General features: G+C 35.4%; 1 protein-coding gene across 4 annotated transcripts; it reads left to right on the top strand.

Annotated features, from left to right (window-relative positions):
• The first annotated feature begins 316 nt into the window (after window positions 1-316).
• Window positions 317-19,626, top strand: LOC112770663 (ABC transporter C family member 13). 4 transcript variants are annotated; one of them, XM_025814994.3, is made up of 36 exons: window positions 317-527; window positions 1,043-1,083; window positions 1,224-1,323; window positions 1,483-1,638; window positions 1,732-1,863; window positions 1,994-2,094; window positions 2,449-2,512; window positions 2,847-3,098; window positions 4,004-4,073; window positions 4,585-4,645; window positions 5,407-5,494; window positions 5,921-6,039; window positions 6,428-6,525; window positions 6,937-7,003; window positions 7,281-7,398; window positions 7,550-7,666; window positions 7,800-7,880; window positions 7,984-8,232; window positions 8,472-8,573; window positions 8,655-8,722; window positions 13,728-13,859; window positions 13,968-14,115; window positions 14,327-14,610; window positions 14,743-14,899; window positions 15,262-15,437; window positions 15,527-15,638; window positions 15,744-15,797; window positions 16,022-16,144; window positions 16,695-16,793; window positions 17,215-17,307; window positions 17,394-17,504; window positions 17,584-17,745; window positions 17,834-18,021; window positions 18,125-18,314; window positions 18,474-18,641; window positions 19,020-19,626. In XM_025814994.3, the coding sequence occupies exons 1-36, from the start codon at window positions 486-488 to the stop codon at window positions 19,098-19,100; spliced, it is 4,404 nt and encodes a 1,467-aa protein (XP_025670779.1). In that variant the 5' UTR covers window positions 317-485; the 3' UTR covers window positions 19,101-19,626. The 4 variants fall into 4 exon arrangements, with proteins under 4 accessions (XP_025670779.1, XP_029150834.1, XP_072081328.1 ...); XM_029295001.2 differs by having other exon boundaries at window positions 331-527; window positions 13,965-14,115; XM_072225227.1 differs by lacking the exons at window positions 6,428-6,525; window positions 6,937-7,003 and having other exon boundaries at window positions 353-527.
• The last annotated feature ends 887 nt before the right edge of the window (window positions 19,627-20,513 follow it).

Genomic DNA, 20,513 nt, shown 5'->3' with positions numbered 1-20,513 from the left:
ATATCTAAAATTCGATTCGATTCGATATGCAAATATGTGGATCAAATCCAAGATAAAAAAATCTCACATATTAGATCCAATAATTTTAATGCTAATTAAATCAAAATCAAATCGAGATTTTGAACATATTAATTCAATTGGTGTTTACCCCTGAGTGTAACACACTCCTCCTCCTCTATGCGAGTGCATAACTCTAACTAAATTCATATCTAAAAGAATAACCCAAATTCAAAAAGTGATTGCACAAAAATTATTTATTGTAAAAAAAATAATTTCATTATAAAAAAGAGAAAAAGAAAAAGCTGTCAACTTTTTTTTTTTCCATAGTTGCATGGCAACGATATAATGTCATACTAAAATGCAGGAAAGACACTTCGCTGCACGAGAGGGTGAGTGAGCGATTCAATGATTCATTCAAAGTTCGAAGTTCAAACAAACAATCGGTGACTCTTCTCTTTCTACAATTCTGTGCTCTCTTCCATTCCATGGACGACTTCCTCGCTCTTATTTGCCCTAATTCTCCATTCGTACGCTTCTCTTTTCTCTTCACTCATTTTCCCTCTTTATTTTGCCCTTTTATCAAGGAACCAACGCTATTCCAATTCTGATGTTTAACAAGTAGCACCAGTGTGTGCCACATGCGTTTATTTTTCATTCTGAAGTCAACCCCCAAGTGACTATGACTAGTTATTACATCAACACTTTCAAATATACAAACTCTTTTGTTTAGGTTCATTTTTCATAAAGGAACAATTTGAATCAGAGTTATCATATTCTGCGTCTTGCTATATCCTTATCTGATGCGAGGTTATAGAATTGAGGAATTATGTGCTTCTGAACATGTTTCTGTTCTGTAATTGAGCTTAGAATTAAGTTTACTGTTGTGAAGACTGTGCAACTAGAGCAGCTTTTTTATTTTTACTGTTTATTGGAGAAATGATTCCACTGCTAACGAACAATAGATTATGGATTAAAGATTACAACTTTTTAAGATCATAATGGTTCATGCACTCATGACTTGCACTTTTTCCCTGTTTAACAGATATGGAATGGAAAGAGATACTCATACTGTTTTGAAGACATATATCCTTATTTAGAAATTTCAGTTTTAAATTTGTGCATTGATTTTTTTCCCTTAACGATATTTACATTTCATACTAATTATTATTATTATTATTATTATTATTATTATTATTAATTTGATTTTCCTTAATAATACCTACTCTTTTAGGCATTGGATTGAATATAGTGACTACTATTATTATTGTTGTGCTTGGATTTAAGCAGAAGAGTGGTCGAGGAGTTCACGGATCGGATGTGCAGGTAATAGTTAAAAGTTGATTAGAAGCCACCTGAAACTACCACCAAAAAAGAAAAGAGGATAAATCAATAAATCTTCATACTTATGATTTTTGTATTTTAACTTTTAAGGATGTACATAAGATATCTTCTTACGTTGATGTTTTTGCAATGAGTAAACAGATGACTGTTCCAGAGAAATCGGTTCTTTATTTTGTACCAGCTATTGAAGCATGCCTTTCAGTCCTGGAAATTATTTTTGTGTGGAAGAAAGAACATAATAGTCAGTTTGTTGGATATCATAAGTGGTTTTATAGCTGTTCTGAATTGATTGTGTGGGTAAGTTTCTTAGAGTTAAGCTACAGTATTCTGCATAGTATAAGGCATGTGGTTTTATGTGATCTAAAACCTCACTTACAATCCTATATGTAGACAAATATCATTCTCTTCTCAAAGCGTGCCAGCAGTCATTACATAATCTTCAGTCGTGTTTTATGCTTCTGGTGGATTCTGAAACCAATTTTGGGGGTCCTCCGTTTGGTGACTACATTCCCATCATTGGAGGTACTATTACTTGATGCCATAGGATCTTCCGGGCATGTCAACTTTCTTTATTACTAACATCTTTTGTTCCTTTAACAATGAATATTGCCAGTTGACTGCATGTGGCAATTTGTCTTAAATTTCGTTGCAGGTTTCAGTTTGCATCGTGGAAAGCTTAGTTGTTCTCTTGAGTATCACGTATGGCACAGCTATAAATGTGATTAGGGTGAAGAGAGAGTCTTTCAAAAGAAGGTATATACCTTCCTGTCATTCTTATCATAGTCGCTTTCTATTTTATATTTTTGATAAGCATTCAACATCAGATAAAATTTTGAAAGCGGGCATAATTGATTCTCTCTCTCTCTCTCTCTCTCTCTCTCTCTCTCTCTCTCTCTCTCTCTCTCTACACACACACACATTATGAACATAGGTTGGATTGCATATCACTCTGCTTATCACTTATTCAGATAATTTGATCTAACTGTGGTAACAAGCAAAGGGAACACATTTGATTGACTATGTATTTATTCATATAGGAAGGATAGTTGAGTTCTGTTGCAAGAAGACATTGATATATCTTTACTGAACCTAATATCATAATTTCAGTTTATTGGGAGATCCACTTCTTTCCTATGACTCAAGCCTTGAGGAGGGTGGCCATCATGACCTTGTGAGTTGATAGTTGAAAACTTTTAACTTAAGAGTTGTGTCATGTGAAGAGGAATATACTAGATAATTGGATCACTTGTGTCTACTTCCTCCAAACACTCTTTGCAGGACAGTGGAATGCATTTCATGCTCTAGACAATTTGCCTAAGACTTAGTTGGAACATTAATAAGATTTTAAAATTTTTGTTTTTTTATAGATAATTAAATTTATGGTTATGTTCAAATGAAATTTCACTTTTTTTGTTTGATCATGCTTTATTAATTTTATTTTCATATATTTAAAGGTTCATATGATCTTACTAATTTACTTTTGTTTTTATAATTCTCTCTTAAAGGAAACTAATGAGAGCATTTGGGATTTGATGACTTTCAAATTCATAGCGCCAGTAATGAACCGGGGGGTGGTAAAGCAATTAGACTGTGAAGATCTGCTGCAGATACCTACTAATATGGCTCCATCTTCTTGTCATGATATAATTTCATCCTGCTGGCAAGCTCAATTGACTAATGATGCTTCAAAGCCATCCTTGTTTAGAGCACTCTGTAGTGCCTATGGATGGTCATATCTCTACCTGGGTTTGTTAAAGGTAATTTTTCGATAACAGACAGTGTTTTCTTCCATGTTCGACATAAATCTAAGTTGTACAAAATTGATGCTTGTGCATTAGTATTTATGTACAACATTTACTCAAATAGGTTTAAGCTTCTTTAGACTGGTAATTGTGTAATCTAATTCTTCTAGCGAATGCTATCTTAAAATTGTCTGAAATTTTGAATGCCACCATAGTTTCTGTCTAGAGTACTTGTTTTGTCTGCTCTTCTGTAAAGATTCTATTTAATAGAAGAGCAACGGTCATGACTTTGTGGGCCATTGGTCTGGATAGATAGTAGATTATATTATTCCTTGCAATTCCAGCTATGCCAATGGAAATACATTCATCTTATGCAAGGACACATGATGTATAGCTTATTTTACATGCATCTAGACATCTTTATGGAAAATGTTTTTTAAACATCCAAATGTACTACTTACGCCACCACCTTTAGACTTTAATTTGGCCCCTACTCCAACACTCAAATTCTTGTTTAATACCCTTAGAATTTGTTTGATATCCCATTGACACCCACTTTTGGATATTTATTTCTACCCTTTTAATAGTGTTGATACCTTGATCTGTTCTAAATGTATGGAAGCTACAAGGATTCATGTCAGCTTCAAAACAGAATGTATTAAATACAATGACATTTGTTATCATGTATTCATGTCAATTTTAATGGTCCTGAAACCTAATCATATTTACTAATTAGATTAGATTTGGGAAAAAATTTAAGAAAATTATGTTTAGTTTCTCTCATTTGTTTTGAGCTATCTTTAACGAAGTATATGTCAATATTAAAATGTTCCACAAAGATACGTAAAAAATTAACCAAACAAAACCATTTTTTTAAAATAATTATGCTCTATAACTACACAATATTCTACTTCTTCCAGGTGATTAATGATTGTATTGGTTTTGTGGGACCATTGCTTCTCAATAAGCTAATCCAGTTTCTTCAAAAAGGTATTTCAACAATGAACAGTTCGTATTTATCCATTGTGATCATTAAATTCTAACATAGATATGTATTTTGACTCTTCTCTTATAATATTGATATTGATATTATCCTAAAACCATGCTGGTAAATTACTGCTGCTCTTCACATTTTCTTTAATCTTTCCTTTTGTGACTTCTGAAGCATCAGATATCTAAACAAGAAAGCAGGAATAATACATGATATTCCTGAAGCATATATATATATATTATGTTTAGGATTTTTATTGTTATTGTTCTTCATCAAATGATAAAAGTACGATCATTTGATAATAAAACTTTTATTGAAGTGAATAAAAGAATTGAACTAAGACCTTTTTATTTACGCAGCATGGAGAATTAAAATTGGTTAGTTTATATATAATGAAACAAGGATGGAAATCCTGTACTTTTTGTTCACATTTTTCCTCGCTTCTCATTAGTCAGTTTGTACAAACTATCATAATAAAATGTTGGTTCCACTTTTCTTTAAATCATTCAGGCTCAGTGACCTCTGATGGGTATTTACTTGCAGTATCCTTGGGCCTGACCTCTATAATTAAGTAAGGTTCTTTTATCAATAACTCATTGTGTCCTCTTTTATTTTCCTGTGATATATGTTTGTAGGCATTTCTCTATTTGAATACTTCTTGTTGCTGTCTATTATGTTTCGCAAATGAGGAGTAAAGATTACGAGACACCTTTATGAGAATAAATTATTTTAGAACTCACTTGAAGTTTAATTATCCAGACACTAGGATCATTCTTAAAATATATAGGCCATCAGTCTAATTTTCAATAAAAATGAACAGCACAAAACTGCATACATTAATTAACTCTTCATCTTTCTCCCATTATTAATTTGGTATTATGCTACACAAGTACATAAACACTAAACAGCATAAAAATAACAAAGCCTGAGAAGTGAAAAATATAAATGATTCATTATTTCTTTCAAAAGAAACAAAAAATTGTGTTTTGAAACATAAAACCATTTACAGGATTCTGCATTACAGCCAAATATTAGGGGTTTTAATGATAAAAGCTAAGCTTCAAGGAGAGTGGTCAGAGGATAAAATTGCTTCCCCCCAAGCATGCTGAAATGAAAGGGAAAACCATGGTGGTTATAATGCAATAAAATTTCTCAGCAAATAAAAAAATATAAACTGCCTTATTGCAACTGTGTGGAATGAACACAAATGACACACACACACTCAATGATCCAAAAGGAATTTCTTTGTATCTTAATGGATTGATATGGCCTCTATTAAGATCTTGTGCTGTATTTACCAGTAATAATTAATAAGACAGTGTTCTGTTCTAGATCCTTTTTGGACACACAATATTCTTTTCATCTTGCCAAATTGAAGCTAAAGCTGCGATCCAGCATCATGACTTTAATATATGACAAGGTATGCAGCTTTTCTCATTCTCAATAATTCCAAAATTATAGATTGTAAACTCAATTAGATCCCTTTGCATGTGTGTGTGTGTGTTTTTCCGATCCTAAACTCGGAAAAACAAGGAAGGTTGTGTTAGGCCTGCAACAGCCCATGTAAAATTTTGTTGCATCCCTATGCATGATCATGACGCAATAATGTCTTTGGATCCATTAGGGTTGTGTTAGGATTGCGACAATCAACGTAAAATTTTGTTGCATCTCAATGCATGACCACGCCGCAATGATGTCTTTAGATTCATGTAGCCGGCCCTAAAAGGCTTTTTTCAGTTTCAGTTTCTTACACTAATGTTATTATTGGTTTGCACATTCTATGATTTGGCTGATGATAATGATTTTCTAGTACTAATATATATATAAATTTTTCATGTGTTTCAAGTGTCTACATGTGAACCTAGCAGAGCGTTCAAAATTCACAAATGGAGAAATTCAGACATTTATGTCAGTAGATGCTGACAGAACTGTCAACCTGTGTAATAGTTTCCATGATACATGGAGGTATTCCCTTCATTATTTCTTGATGCAAAATCTTTACTTCAAGTTATCTTTTCCATCGTCTATTGAATATCTTTTGTTCAACAGGCTTGTCATCTTTTAGAAGATTCCTCTTTAACCTTTTATATCTTTGGAAAATACTGTTTGTTTTCAAGTGTAATTAAATTTCCTCGTTTATTTATATCAAGTCTTAAGTACTTATGGATACTAGTTTTCTACTGCTTTAACATATTTTAGCAGTACGTAAAAATGTTGGGATTTATGTAGATGTATTTGATATACATGACTGGGAAACCATCTTTTACAACTTAAAATCGATGTTAAATCATGTATACATTATTGAATCAAGTTTTATATAGATCATAAGCACTGTAATATTTTTTTTTTTCAGCTTGCCTTTACAAATTGGAGTGGCACTTTATCTTTTATATACTCAAGTCAAATTTGCTTTTGTATCTGGATTAGCTATAACCATTTTACTGATACCAGGTAATACCACCCATAAAAAATTTTCAGTAACAGGGAAGCTACACATGTTACATCAATCTTTTTAAGTTGATTCTTAGTTTACATCAATGAGCATCAATAGCTGGAATGAATTCATAGTTTATTATAAGTATTATCACTAACTGAGTTTGTTTCCTAAATCCTAAGCGGGAACTCTGTTCTAATTTGTTATCAATGAATGTGTATTTGGCTGTACCATCAGGGAAGATTGCTTAATATTTCTTTTGATTTAACATTGTTCTAGACCTAGAAGCCAGTTTCCATTTCAGAAATGTACACTTGACCTTCAATTCCTTTTTTTAAAAGGTTTAATTTATGTATTTAAATTATCGTTGTTGTCACTGCTATTGTTTTCTTATTATTTTGAAAACTATGATATTTGAATTGATGTAGTGAATAAATGGATATCACAATTAATTGCAATTGCCACTGAACAAATGATGAAGGAGAAGGATGAAAGGTATCCATTGATTTCTTTTTCAATTGCTAAATGAACCTTTGGAGTTTCTAAAAGTTTTGGCATGTAATCTTTTCATATTTGTTACAAACATGATGCAATATTTTTCCAGTTGTTCCCTGCTTCTTTTTAGTTGTTAGATTTCCATGTTCTTGTTTTTCTGCATTCAGGATCAACAGTTTTCCATTTTCTAGCCAGTTGTAGCATGTTACAAAAATGGGTTAATATTTTTCAAAGCTGTTGGTGCATATTTACAATCCTGAAATTGTGGTTCTTACAGGATTCGTAGAACAGGAGAACTTTTGACCTATATTCGCACTTTGAAGATGTATGGATGGGAACTTATTTTTTCTAGTTGGTTGATGGAGACAAGATCTTTGGAAGTGAAACACCTAGCTGTAATGCTTTAAATTTTGATTTTTCATCTTTAGAAGTGAAACTGGAAAATTTTCATTGAAACCCACTGAGCTAGTGTTCAACAACGGCATAATTTAATTGATTACTGTCTTATTTAATTTTGATCCTCGTGTTTTATCCATGTTTTTTTAGACTCGGAAGTACTTGGATGCATGGTGTGTATTCTTTTGGGCTACCACACCAACACTCTTTTCTATTTTCACATTTGGACTCTTCACACTGATGGGAAATCAACTTGATGCCGCAATGGTATTTTCAATTTTTTTTTTACCTAATCTTACTTGCAGACAAGTTTTTTGTTTTTCTTCTTTTTAGTTTTGCATTCAATTATTTTTTTTTCATCATCAAGAATTTTGAATTGGTTGGAAAACCCTAATTGTAGGTTTTCACTTGTCTTGCTTTGTTTAACACACTGATATCGCCATTGAATTCATTTCCATGGGTGATTAATGGATTGATTGATGTGAGTATCCTTTATTCAGTGAAGATTTTACCTACAAAATTAGCTTATATTGTACACACTAATTGATGACACCAATGAAAGGATTCTCTTAACTTAATTGTAGGCCTTTATATCCTCTAGAAGGTTGAGTAGATTTCTTTCTTGTCCTGAGCATAGATCCAATGTGGGAGACACCGGTTCCAGTTCATCATCTTTCTTGAGTAAACAACCTGATTCTTCACAAAGATTGGCTATCATTGTCCAAGATGTATCTTGTACCTGGTCAAGCAGTGATGAACCACCATTAAATATGGTGTTGAGTCATGTGACTCTAAGCCTGTCCAAGGGTTCCTTTGTTGCTATTATTGGAGAGGTTAGATTTTTACTTGAATTTTATCAAGATTTCTTCAGCCAATCATATGAAAACTGCATTATATTGGTTAGGCTGCTTGCAATCTTTTATATATGTTAGTATCATCAACATTAACAATTCACAACATTATGTTAGTATCATCAACGGAATGGAAAGAAGTATGCACTTCATCTAACATCTGAAGCACTACTCTAAATATATCCATTTCAGTATTTCACTTTTCAACTGCATTTGCTCAGGTTGGTTCTGGTAAATCTTCCTTGTTATATTCAGTTCTTGGAGAAGCGCAACTTGCTCATGGATATATTTATTGTGATGGATCCGTGGCATATGTACCACAGGTTCGTGAAATGATGATGACATTATTGACATAGTGCTTAGCCTTGAAATGAGTTTTCTTATGTCTTCCCCTCAAATTTCAGGTCCCCTGGATTTTATCTGGTACTGTACGTGACAACATACTATTTGGGAAAAGCTATGATCCTGTAAGGTATAATTGGCTTACTTCCTCTCATAATTTTGACTTGATATTGATCTACCTGAGCTTTACAAACTTGTTTTGAACGTAAATGTTGAATATCAGATTAGATCTGTTTTGATATAGTTTCCATCTTTAGATATCTAATTCTGTTGGATCTCCTAGTATTAAGGGATCTGATTCTATCTCCTAGTATTAAGGGATCTGATTCTATCATATCTCCTAGTATTAAGGGATTTTATTTCTGTACCTATGTATATATATATATTGACGCTGGGAGATAATTCTCTCAAGGGAATTCATCCAAAACACAATCCTTGTCTCACTCCATTCGTATATTTCAAGTTGGTATCAGAGCGGGTTCCGACCCGGCTCTGGTTTCTATTTTTTTTTTTTTTTCTTCTTTTCCGGCTGCAATCTCTCAGCCGTGTTCCCTTTTCCCACCAGCTGACACTATCAGTTGTGTCTCTTCGTCAGAAATTGTTTTTTTCGGCCTGTCCCCAAAATTTCTCCGCTGCCCAGGCTTTTTCCGGCCCTCGTTTCCCTTCTGCAGGTGTTTTCCGGCCGTTTCTGAGTGTCTGCCATCATGTCTTCTGAGGTAATCCCCGACACCAACTCCAATGGTGGTAAACCGGCTGTTCTAACAACTGTCGTTTCTGGAACCGCTACAATGACCTCTGAAAAATTGATGGGTGCCAAAAATTACCTTTCTTGGGCTGATTCTGTAGAACTTTGGTTCATGGGCCAAGGCTATGAAGACCACCTTACTAAATCTGTTGATGATGTTCGCGCCGCTGACAAAACCACTTGGAAGAAGATTGATGCCCAGCTATGTAACCTTATGTGGCAGACCATTGATCCACCAAAGCTGACTATGTTTCGGGCTTACAAAACTTGTAAAAAGGTGTGGGATCGTGCTAAAGCTTTATACACTAATGACATTGCAAGACTTTACCATGTTGCTAAGAAGCTGTGTAGTTTACAGCTTCAAGGAACTGATATGGAATCTTATGTTGGGGCTGTGGAAGCTGTCAGGGAAGAGTTTTCGACTCTCCTTCCCTATGTGTCTAATGCTGATGAACATCATGCTCAACAGGGAAAGCTGTTTTTGGTACTTACGTTACTTGGGTTGCCAGCTGAACTTGAATCTCTTCGGCAACAAATATTGGGCACCTCACCCGTTCCTTCCCTTCAAGACGTATTTGCACGACTCTTGCAATCCGGCCCCTCTCTTGAGACCCATACTTTTGACCAAACTGCATTGGCATCCCAATCTTCTTCTCAAGTGTCCTTTCAAGTGCCCACTCGCGGCGGCCGTGGGGGTCGTGGTAATGGTCGTGGTAATCGTACTCGCCCTAGTTGTACCCATTGCCATAGGATTGGTCATACTCAGGATAAATGTTATGCTCTCCATGGTCGTCCTACTAAGGTAGCTAATGTTGTCCAAACTAATGAGCCATCTGACGTTCACTCCGCCGCACAACCACAAGGGATATTTGTCTCTGGCAATGATTATGATGAGTTTCTCAAGTACCAAGCTTCAAAGCAGGCATCTACTCCCGTTGCTTCGGTGGCCCACTCTGGTAATTCTGTTGCTTGTATCTCTCATTCCTCTTCTCTTGGACCATGGGTCCTTGACTCAGGTGCTTCTGATCACATTTCTGGTACTTCTTCTGTCCTCTCTAAACTTGAACACCCTGCATTTCTTCCTTCTATCACTTTGGCTGATGGTTCTAAAATTGGTGCTAAGGGAATAGGTCAAGCTACTCCTCTTCCTACAATACCTTTGAAATCTGTTCTTTACATGCCCAATTGTCCTTTCAATTTGATTTCTATTAGCCAACTTATTCGTTCTCTCAATTGTTCTGTTACCTTTTTTGCTGACTCCGTCATTGTGCAGGATCGAGGGACGGGACAGACGATTGGAACAGGATGTGAGTCTCAAGGACTGTATCGGCTTGCCTTACCCACTACTACTGTGTCTTCTGTTGCTGCTGTTGAGTCTCCGGACGTGGTCCATTGTCGCCTGGGACATCCCAGCCTCTCGAAGTTACAAGCTATGGTCCCGAGTTTATCTCGTCTTACTACCTTAGAGTGTCAAACTTGTCATTTAGGTAAACATGTTCGTAGTTCTTTTTCAAGTCGTGTCAATACACGGGCTGCGTCTCCCTTTTCTGTTATTCATTCTGATGTATGGGGACCTAGTCGAGTTACTTCTCATTCAGGCTTTCGTTATTTTGTCACCTTTATTGATGACTTTTCTCGTTGCACTTGGCTATATTTAATGAAGGACAGATCTGAATTATTTGTACATTTCAAGTCTTTCTGTTCTGAAATTCAAAACCAATTCAAAACTTCAATTAAAATTTTACGAAGTGATAATGCTCGTGAGTATTTTTCAGCACCCTTTTCGTCTTACTTGTCCTCCAAAGGCATTCTACATCAGTCATCTTGTCCTCATACCCCTCAACAGAATGGTGTGGCTGAGCGTAAACATCGTCACTTGATTGAAACTGCTCGCACTCTTCTTCTCCATACTCATGTTCCCCTTAAATTTTGGGGTGAGGCTGTTCTGACTGCATGTTATTTAATTAATCGTATGCCTTCTTCTGTTTTGCAAAATCAAGTTCCTCATTCCATTTTATTTCCTCATGAGCACATTTTTTCTCTTCCACTACGAGTCTTTGGTTGTACTTGTTTCATCCATGATCTTACCCCAGGCAAAGACAAGTTAACTGCTCGTTCTATCAAATGTGTTTTCTTAGGGTACACTCGATTTCAAAAGGGTTATCGTTGTTATTCTCCAGCTCTTAATCGTTTCTTCGTGTCTGCCGATGTCACTTTTCTTGAGAATACCCCTTTTTTCTCTGCACCCGACATCACTTCACCTTCCATTACGGAGGTGCTTCCTGTTCCTTACTTAGATGGGCCTCCTATTCCCACAAAGCCTCTCCAAGTTTATCATCGCCGCCCACGGCCTGCAGTCCAAGATAACTCATCTCCTGAACCCGTGGCTGAACCGTCCTTGGATCCTTCTTCGGGAGTTAGCAGTAGTCCTCCTATTGCTCTCAGACAAGGTACTCGTTCCACCCGTAATCCTAATCCTATTTATAATTTTCTCAGTTACCATCGTTTATCATCTTCGCACTATGCTTTTACCTCCTCTTTGTCTTCTGTTTCTATACCCAAAACAACAGCAGAAGCTCTTTCACATCCAGGGTGGCGCCAGGCTATGATTGAGGAGATGTCTGCCTTACATTCTACTGGTACTTGGGATCTTGTTCCACTGCCACCGGGCAAATCTACTGTGGGTTGTCGTTGGATCTATACTATTAAGGTCAGCTCAGACGGAACCATTGATCGATTAAAAGCCCGCCTTGTGGCTAAGGGCTACACTCAAATCTTTGGTTTGGACTATGGTGATACCTTCTCTCCTGTTGCGAAGATGGCCTCTGTTCGTCTTTTTCTTTCTATGGCTGCCATTCGCCATTGGCCTCTTCATCAACTTGATATTAAAAATGCTTTCTTACATGGTGATCTCGAGGAGGAAGTATACATGGAGCAACCTCCCGGGTTTGTTGCTCAGGGGGAGTCTTCCGGCTTAGTATGTCATTTACGCCGATCTTTATATGGCTTGAAACAATCCCCTCGAGCTTGGTTTGGTCGCTTTAGTGCTGTTATTTCTAAATTTGGCATGATTCAAAGTGAAGCAGATCATTCAGTTTTCTTCCGTCATTCTTCCTCCATGACCTCCATATATCTGGTTGTTTATGTGGATGATATTGTCATTACTGGAGATGATCATGAGGGAATCACTCAGTTAAAACAGCACTTGTTTGATCACTTTCAGACTAAGGATATGGGGAAGTTAAAATATTTCCTAGGAATTGAAGTGGCACAATCTAATGCGGGGATCTGTATCTCACAGAGAAAATATGCTCTAGATATTCTTGAAGAAACTGGAATGTTGGATTCTAGACCTGTAGATACACCAATGGATCCCAATACAAAACTTAGTCCAAATCAAGGAGAACCTCTTGCAGATCCTGGTAGATATCGCAGATTAATTGGCCGATTGAATTATTTGACAGTCACTCGGCCAGATATTTCATTTGCCACAAGTATCCTAAGTCAGTTTCTTGACTCTCCATGCGATAGTCATTGGGACGCAGCTGTTAGAGTCCTTAGATATATCAAAGGTGCTCCAGGAAAAGGTTTGTTGTATGAAGATAAAGGACATAACCAGATTGTTGGGTATACTGATGCAGATTGGGCAGGATCTCCATCTGATAGACGTTCTACATCTGGTTATTGTGTTTTTATTGGTGGAAACTTGATATCTTGGAAGAGTAAGAAGCAAAATGTTGTAGCAAGATCTAGTGCGGAAGCTGAATATAGAGCTATGGCACTTGCCACATGTGAACTTATATGGTTGAAGCAATTAGTTAAGGAACTTAAGTTTTGTGAGCCGAGTAAGATGGAACTGGTGTGCGATAATCAAGCTGCCTTACATATTGCTTCCAACCCTGTGTTTCATGAACGGACCAAGCACATAGAGATTGATTGCCATTTCATAAGGGAGAAGTTGCAAAGTGGGGAAATAGTAACAGCCTTTGTCAACTCCAACGATCAACTTGCAGATATTTTCACCAAAGCTCTCCGGGGTCCTCGGATACAATACATATGTAACAAGCTTGGTGCATATGATTTATATGCTCCAGCTTGAGGGGGAGTGTTGAATATCAGATTAGATCTGTTTTGATATAGTTTCCATCTTTAGATATCTAATTCTGTTGGATCTCCTAGTATTAAGGGATCTGATTCTATCTCCTAGTATTAAGGGATCTGATTCTATCATATCTCCTAGTATTAAGGGATTTTATTTCTGTACCTATGTATATATATATATTGACGCTGGGAGATAATTCTCTCAAGGGAATTCATCCAAAACACAATCCTTGTCTCACTCCATTCGTATATTTCAAGTGTAAAGAACTAATTATCATAGCTTAAACAGGTATACAGATACACTGCAGGCATGCGCATTAGATGTTGATATTGAATTGATGGTTGGACATGACATGGCGTATATTGGAGAGAAAGGACTAAATTTATCTGGTGGACAGAGAGCTCGACTTGCTTTGGCGAGGTGATGACTTGATGATGTTCTTTCCTTTTACTCTACTAGTTCATTTGTGCTCTTTTTATTATTTAATTATTATCAAGAAAAATGTTCTGATAGTTGGGAAATTAGCAGGGCAGTGTATCATGGCTCAGATGTTATTATGCTTGATGATGTTCTGAGTGCAGTTGATGCACAAGTTGCTCACTGGATTTTACACAATGCCATTCTCGGCCCTCTTATGCAAGGAAAAACTATATTGCTCTGTACTCACAATGTGCAGGTTATTATGTTCTCTCTTTTACAATTGTTATTTGTTTGCTCAAATTACATTGGTTTTGTCAAGCATTTTGGCAAAATTCTGATTAAATGATATTTAAACTGACACTTTAAGCTATAGCTGAGGAGAGTATTTTCAGATGAAGTATTGTATATTTTTTATTAAAATAAAAATGTAAACATTAGCATATTGACATATCTAAATTCATATGCAGGCAATATCTTTAGCTGACATGGTTGTTGTAATGGACAAGGGGCATGTAAAATGGTTGGGAAGTTCAGCTGCCTTTCCAATTTCTTCATACACAAGATTCTCCCCATCGAATGATATTGATTTAACTTCAAAAAATCACAGAGAATCTTGCAGCTCAGATTCTTCATCCAAACCTAAGGAGCAATCTCTTCCTGAAAAAGAAATTGTGCATTCTCCGGAGATAGCAGAGGAGATAGTTGAAGTTGAGTTAAGGAAAGAGGGAAAAGTTGAAATTGGAGTGTATAAGTGAGTAATAGATCATAAATTGATGATACAAGTGATGTTCAGGGAGCTTATCTTGTCAGTTTTGTGGATTAACTACTGTGCTCTTTGGATAATAATTCCAATTGTTGGTTAACAGTTTAGTGCAATTTGCAGGAACTATGCTGTCTTCATTGGTCAGTTTGTTACAGTTGTTATATGCCTGTCAGCTATCCTCATGCAAGCATCTCGGAATGGAAATGATTTATGGCTATCATATTGGGTTGATACAACAGAAACTGGTCAAACAGTGCACTCTGTGTCCTTCTATCTGGTGGGTAGCTAATCTGTGATACTAGTTTTCGTACTGGATTTCTCTTTGTGGACTATGACTGATACAATTACATATTTTCTGGCATCAAATGTCTAATCCAAAAAGCACAACAAAGTAGTTTCTTTCTTTCTTTCTTTCTTTCTTTCCCTTCAAATTTCCTTTTATTATTCTAATATGATGTTTCAGAAAGAAGTAGTTAAATGAAACTAGCTTGTTAGAAGTTCAGTTTAAAGCATAATTGAAAATTCATGCTCTCTTTACTGTATATAATATTGAACCATTTGGTTATGTAGTGAATAACCTTATCCCATCAGGTACTGATATTATAGCTTCCTAATCTGAGTGTGAAATTAATGTTGCAGGCTATACTATGTCTATTTTGTGCTGTGAATTCCTTTTTCACATTGGTGAGGGCATTCTCTTTTGCGTTTGGTGGATTACAAGCAGCAATTAAGGTACACAATAGACTGCTTAGCAAGCTTATCAATGCACCTGTGCGATTCTTTGATCAGACCCCGGGTGGAAGAATACTGAACAGGTTAGAATCAGATGTCTTCAGACCATAGCAGATTATATTAACATGAAATTTTCTTTAACATGTTTCATGATTTATATTTTTTCATGCAGATTATCTTCAGATCTTTATACAATTGATGATTCTCTTCCATTCATTATGAACATTCTCCTGGCTAATTTTGTAGGCCTGTTGGGCATTGCAATCATTTTGTCATATGTACAGGTATCCCTAATTTTTTTTCTTATTTCGCTAACATTTTATGAAAATTTGAAATTCGTACTAGCCTTCCTCATCGTTGAAGTAATTTTATCCTTTCATTTTCTGTAGGTCTTCTTCCTAGTCCTCCTATTGCCATTGTGGTATATCTACAGTAAACTACAGGTATTTGTTGGTCTTGTTTTTCATTTCCTTGATCTATCCACTTTCTTTGCTTTTAACGCACCTATAAGGATTGATGTTATTGTATTGTATAATTTGGAATTCTTCATAAAAAAAGGTAGTTTTTTAAACTTCAGATCAATTATGGTCTGTTTATAAATATAACTGTGAGTATTCATAATCTTGGTATGATATACATCGTTCAACTGATTTTAGTGTGCATTCAGTTCTTCTACAGATCCACATCAAGAGAATTACGCCGATTGGACAGTGTTTCTCGTTCTCCAATATATACATCTTTCTCAGAAACACTTGATGGAACTTCAACTATAAGGGCTTTCAAATCCGAGGTAAATATATACACCATATCAGAGTTTAATAATAATAATAATCACAGGATGAGGGGGAGCAATTGTTAAACATTGGATCATGTGGGGAGAGGGTTTTGAAGAAGAATGTACATCAGAAAAAAAAAGAAGAAGAAAAGAAAAACTGAATTAAAGGACAAACAAAAGTACATTTATCATATCACATCAATGAGTCCATATGAGATACGGCTATTTGTAAATTCTTACTTCTTATCATAGCCATGAAGAACATAAAATTTTGTGCATGGAATAGAGCTGCTGAGACAAGAGATTATATTTTTCTGTTTTATTGTTTCACATAAAATTCCTGCTTGATGCATGTCAATTTGTTTTTCTTTCTTCCCCCTTTTTTTGGGACTTCCAATACAGTTTGTCATCCATATTTTGATTTGGGTGACTTATATTCCACTTTATTATTGGGAAGTTTTGTTTTCTGAAGGGATTTGTTGCTTGCCCTATGTGTAGTGATTTTTATACTAGCCTTGACTTTTGTGCAATGAGTTAACTATAACAAAATGGGAATTATGGACAGGACTTCTTCTTTGCCAAATTCATTGAACACATCACATTGTATCAAAAGACTTCATACACAGAGACTGTAGCAAGTTTATGGCTTTCCTTGCGTCTTCAGGTAGTTCTTTGCCTTAAATATGTTTTGCAACATTTCAAGCAAAGAAAATGCAGCAATAAACCTACGGTTTATGCCTTATATAAGATTTATTAATGTAGAATTTAAATAAGCTAGTGGATTAATATGCATTATTTTTATTATGTGTAATAGTAACAAATGTGAGACTAGTCTACATGATAAGTACTTTGCTCTCTTATTAAGTTATCTTGGGTTTAAGTATAAGGAATAGCAAGAAGTTATTTCAATAAATATTTTACTGCTTAATTAGTGGGGGGAGTTAAGGGCTATAATAGGGGAAAAAAAGTTGTTCGCCAAATTTCTCTCAATTCCCTTTTGTATATAAAAGGTTAGGTTTGAACTTATGAAATCTATAATCTCATGTTCTTATTCTCAATTGCTTGTAATCTTGAACTTCTTCCAGTTATTAGGTGCATTTATCATCTCATTCATAGCTTTGATGGCTGTTGTTGGATCTCATAGAAGTCTGCCTATCAACTTTGGTACCCCAGGGCTGGTCTGTCGATTACCCTTTTATTAATCTTTGATTAGATCAGCCAATTAATGCAAAATTAAACATATCACAATTATTTATTCTGACAGGTAGGATTGGCCCTCTCATATGCAGCTCCTATCGTATCCTTGTTGGGGAGTTTTTTAACAAGTTTCACTGAAACAGAAAAGGAGATGGTTTCAGTTGAAAGAGCACTTCAAGTATGAAAAGACTTGTTTCATTTTCTAGAGACGTGTTTTGATTTATTTTGCAGAAACTAACATTCGTTAACATATCTAGTACATGGACATTCCTCAAGAAGAACAAGCTGGATGCTTAAATGTGAATCCAGATTGGCCTAACCTAGGAGTTATTGAATTCCAGAATGTCACTTTGAAATATATGCCATCTTTGGCACCTGCAATCTACAATCTTAGTTTTACTATTGCTGGAGGGACACAGGTTAGTTAGTGATACTTGAATATGCAATGAAAGTTTCTATGATTATTAACCCCGTCATTCTTCATACTTTTTACATGGCATGAATTAGGTTGGAATAATTGGAAGAACAGGTGCTGGAAAGTCTAGTGTGTTAAATGCCCTTTTCTGCCTGACCCCAATATGTTCAGGCTCCATTTTAGTTGATGGTACGGACATTAGAAATGTTCCTGTCAGAGAACTGCGTACACATTTGGCTATTGTGCCTCAGAGTCCATTCTTGTTCAATGGATCATTAAGGTACAGAACTGGAATGTCTTTGCATTTGATGATTCTGATGCAAATTATTAATTGCACAATATGTCATGTCTGCTAAATTTTTCAACGTGTTTCAAAACTCCAGGGAGAACCTAGATCCATTTAAGATGAGTGACGACTTAAAAATTTGGGATGCTTTGGAGAAGTGCCATGTGAAAGAGGAAGTAGAAGAAGCTGGAGGGCTGGATATTCTTGTAAAGGAAGGAGGTATATCGTTTTCCGTTGGCCAGCGGCAGCTTCTTTGCCTTGCACGTGCGCTTCTTAAATCTTCAAAAGTACGGGTGATGATTCAAGAGAAGTGGTTATAGTTTGAATTTCCATCATAACAGTAATTTTGCTGTTAATGAAGGATGATAGTGTCTTCCTTGAGAAACAAACTATACATCATACAAAGGCATAACAACAAGGTTATTTTTGTATTCTTGTCCTTGTAGGTTCTCTGTTTGGATGAATGCACTGCCAATGTGGACATTCAAACTGCTTCGCTTCTCCACACCACCATATCCAGCAAGTGCAAAGGCATGACAGTGATCACAATTGCTCACAGGATTTCTACTGTCTTAAATATGGATAGCATTCTGATTTTAGACCATGGCAACCTGGTATGTTTCATTTTGTTTTATTCCGCATCTCACCTCATAGATATGATCTATGACAAAGCACTATACTGACATTTGATCTATGTAATTGACCCCACCCCAGTTAGAAAGATAAGATTTAGCTGTTCTTGTATGTTTCACATGTCAAAAGGGTAATAAGCAGCTTAAGGTTATTTTTTACCGAACCTTGTTGATTTATTACTTGATTAGTTCATGGTTCAACATTACTTAGTATGTAGCTCCTAAAATTCCAAAAACTTTGCAAATCTCTTTACAGTGTGCTTTCCATGGGACAAGCAACAATTTTTAGCTACTTGAGCAGGTACTTGTTAACCCACCTCATTGAATAACATCATTTTCCCTTGTGTTGTGTCTGTGTAGGCTGAACAAGGAAATCCACAGGTTCTTCTGAATGATGAGTCCTCATTATTTTCCAGTTTTGTTAAAGCTTCATCAATGTAACTAACCATCGAAGGTGGCCACTAACACTAGTTGATGAGATCAAACAACTTCAACTATGGTTTTGACGTTGGTCTCCAGTATGCGAATGCGTTGCTGTTGAGGCCATTATTTAACATCACAGATCATCAGTAGTGTGTGCTAGCAACTAATCTCTGCCTGATGGTGTTTTGGCTGTTGTCTTTGTTGGTCAATTTCCTGTAGAACATCAGAACTGAGGTTGCCTGTATCTTAATGAACTCTGATGCAAGACCATAGATCATTGCTAATCCTATGAAAGTTCTGTCTGGATTAGTTTAAGCTCAAACAGAAAGCAAGAAAAAGAAGCAAAAGGATGAAGATACTCAGCTACCAGCTACGCTGCAGTTGAATCATAGCTTTGGGTGGGTGCCCCTTAAAAGATTCTGGTTAGGGGACCTCTCCAATGGTTATTGTGTTGCTTAAATTCTGTATTAGAACTTTAAAATGTAAAAACAGTTTTTGACAGTTACTATAAGATCAATACAAGGTGCTCACGTGCTCTTGTAAAGTTTTAGCAGTTACTATAACTATGTTAAATATGTTCCAAAGTTTTTCGACTGTCAAAGAAAGAGTATAATTTGCAATTGCAAAAGAAGAATGCTTATTAGCTTAAGCATATTGATGCTGAACTTTGGTACTATAACAACACCAAAATTTTATCTCAGTAGATGAGACATCCATTTATGATCCGTGGTGTAGAAATTCGACAAAACTTTTTAAGTTTTAACACCTCACACAGTCTACCTCTTTTATCGGGTTTGAGATTGGGATTGGACTTGTCAAATAAAAAGTCAACGTTTATATGTCTAAATCTTAAGGGTTAATAACGGTTGCCAGTCAAGTCATATTTTGTAGCATTGTGACATATCTAATAACAAATGGCATTGTGTTTTAGAGAGCATTGCATTGTGATTTTTGTTTGCAAATCATGACATATAACATTCCTACTTGATATTTGGCCATGTTTTAACATCTATCTATCTATTCTTATTATACGAAAGTCTACACCTAAATTCTTCTATATTGTATTTAAGCCAAATTTCTCCTACTAATGATGCTATGTTAATAATTTTACTTGGCAAAATTTAAAAATCAACCAATCATCTTTTAGTAAAAAGTTTTTTAAAAAAAATCGTATCTATTATTATTCAATCAAAACGTAAAGTACTAATTAAATACAATAAATATATATATTAAAAGTGCCATAATAATAATTATAAAAATTTTCAGTTACAAATATTAAAATTCTACAACTTAAATATATTAATACTCTTACTACTACATTGTTTAGTCTACTTATGCATGCTACATAAGATTTTACTACTCTTTATTTCTTAATATTTCATACCAATTAACGAAAACTCCTTTAAGTAAGTTTAAATTTGTCACATTTTT

Source organism: Arachis hypogaea, chromosome 18, assembly GCF_003086295.3.
Source record: "Arachis hypogaea cultivar Tifrunner chromosome 18, arahy.Tifrunner.gnm2.J5K5, whole genome shotgun sequence".
NCBI lineage: Eukaryota > Viridiplantae > Streptophyta > Magnoliopsida > Fabales > Fabaceae > Arachis > Arachis hypogaea.
Note: the sequence above shows the minus strand (reverse complement) of the source record. Positions and strands in the feature narration are given on the sequence as shown.

Bases quoted from the DNA above. Each gene is read 5' to 3' on its own strand.
- LOC112770663 (XM_029295001.2), top strand. From the start codon at position 486: ATGGACGACTTCCTCGCTCTTATTTGCCCTAATTCTCCATTC. The intron at 2,095-2,448 runs GTATATACCTTC...TCATAATTTCAG, and splicing joins AGAGAGTCTTTCAAAAGAAG to TTTATTGGGAGATCCACTTC. The intron at 15,438-15,526 runs GTTAGAATCAGA...TTTTTCATGCAG, and splicing joins GGTGGAAGAATACTGAACAG to ATTATCTTCAGATCTTTATA.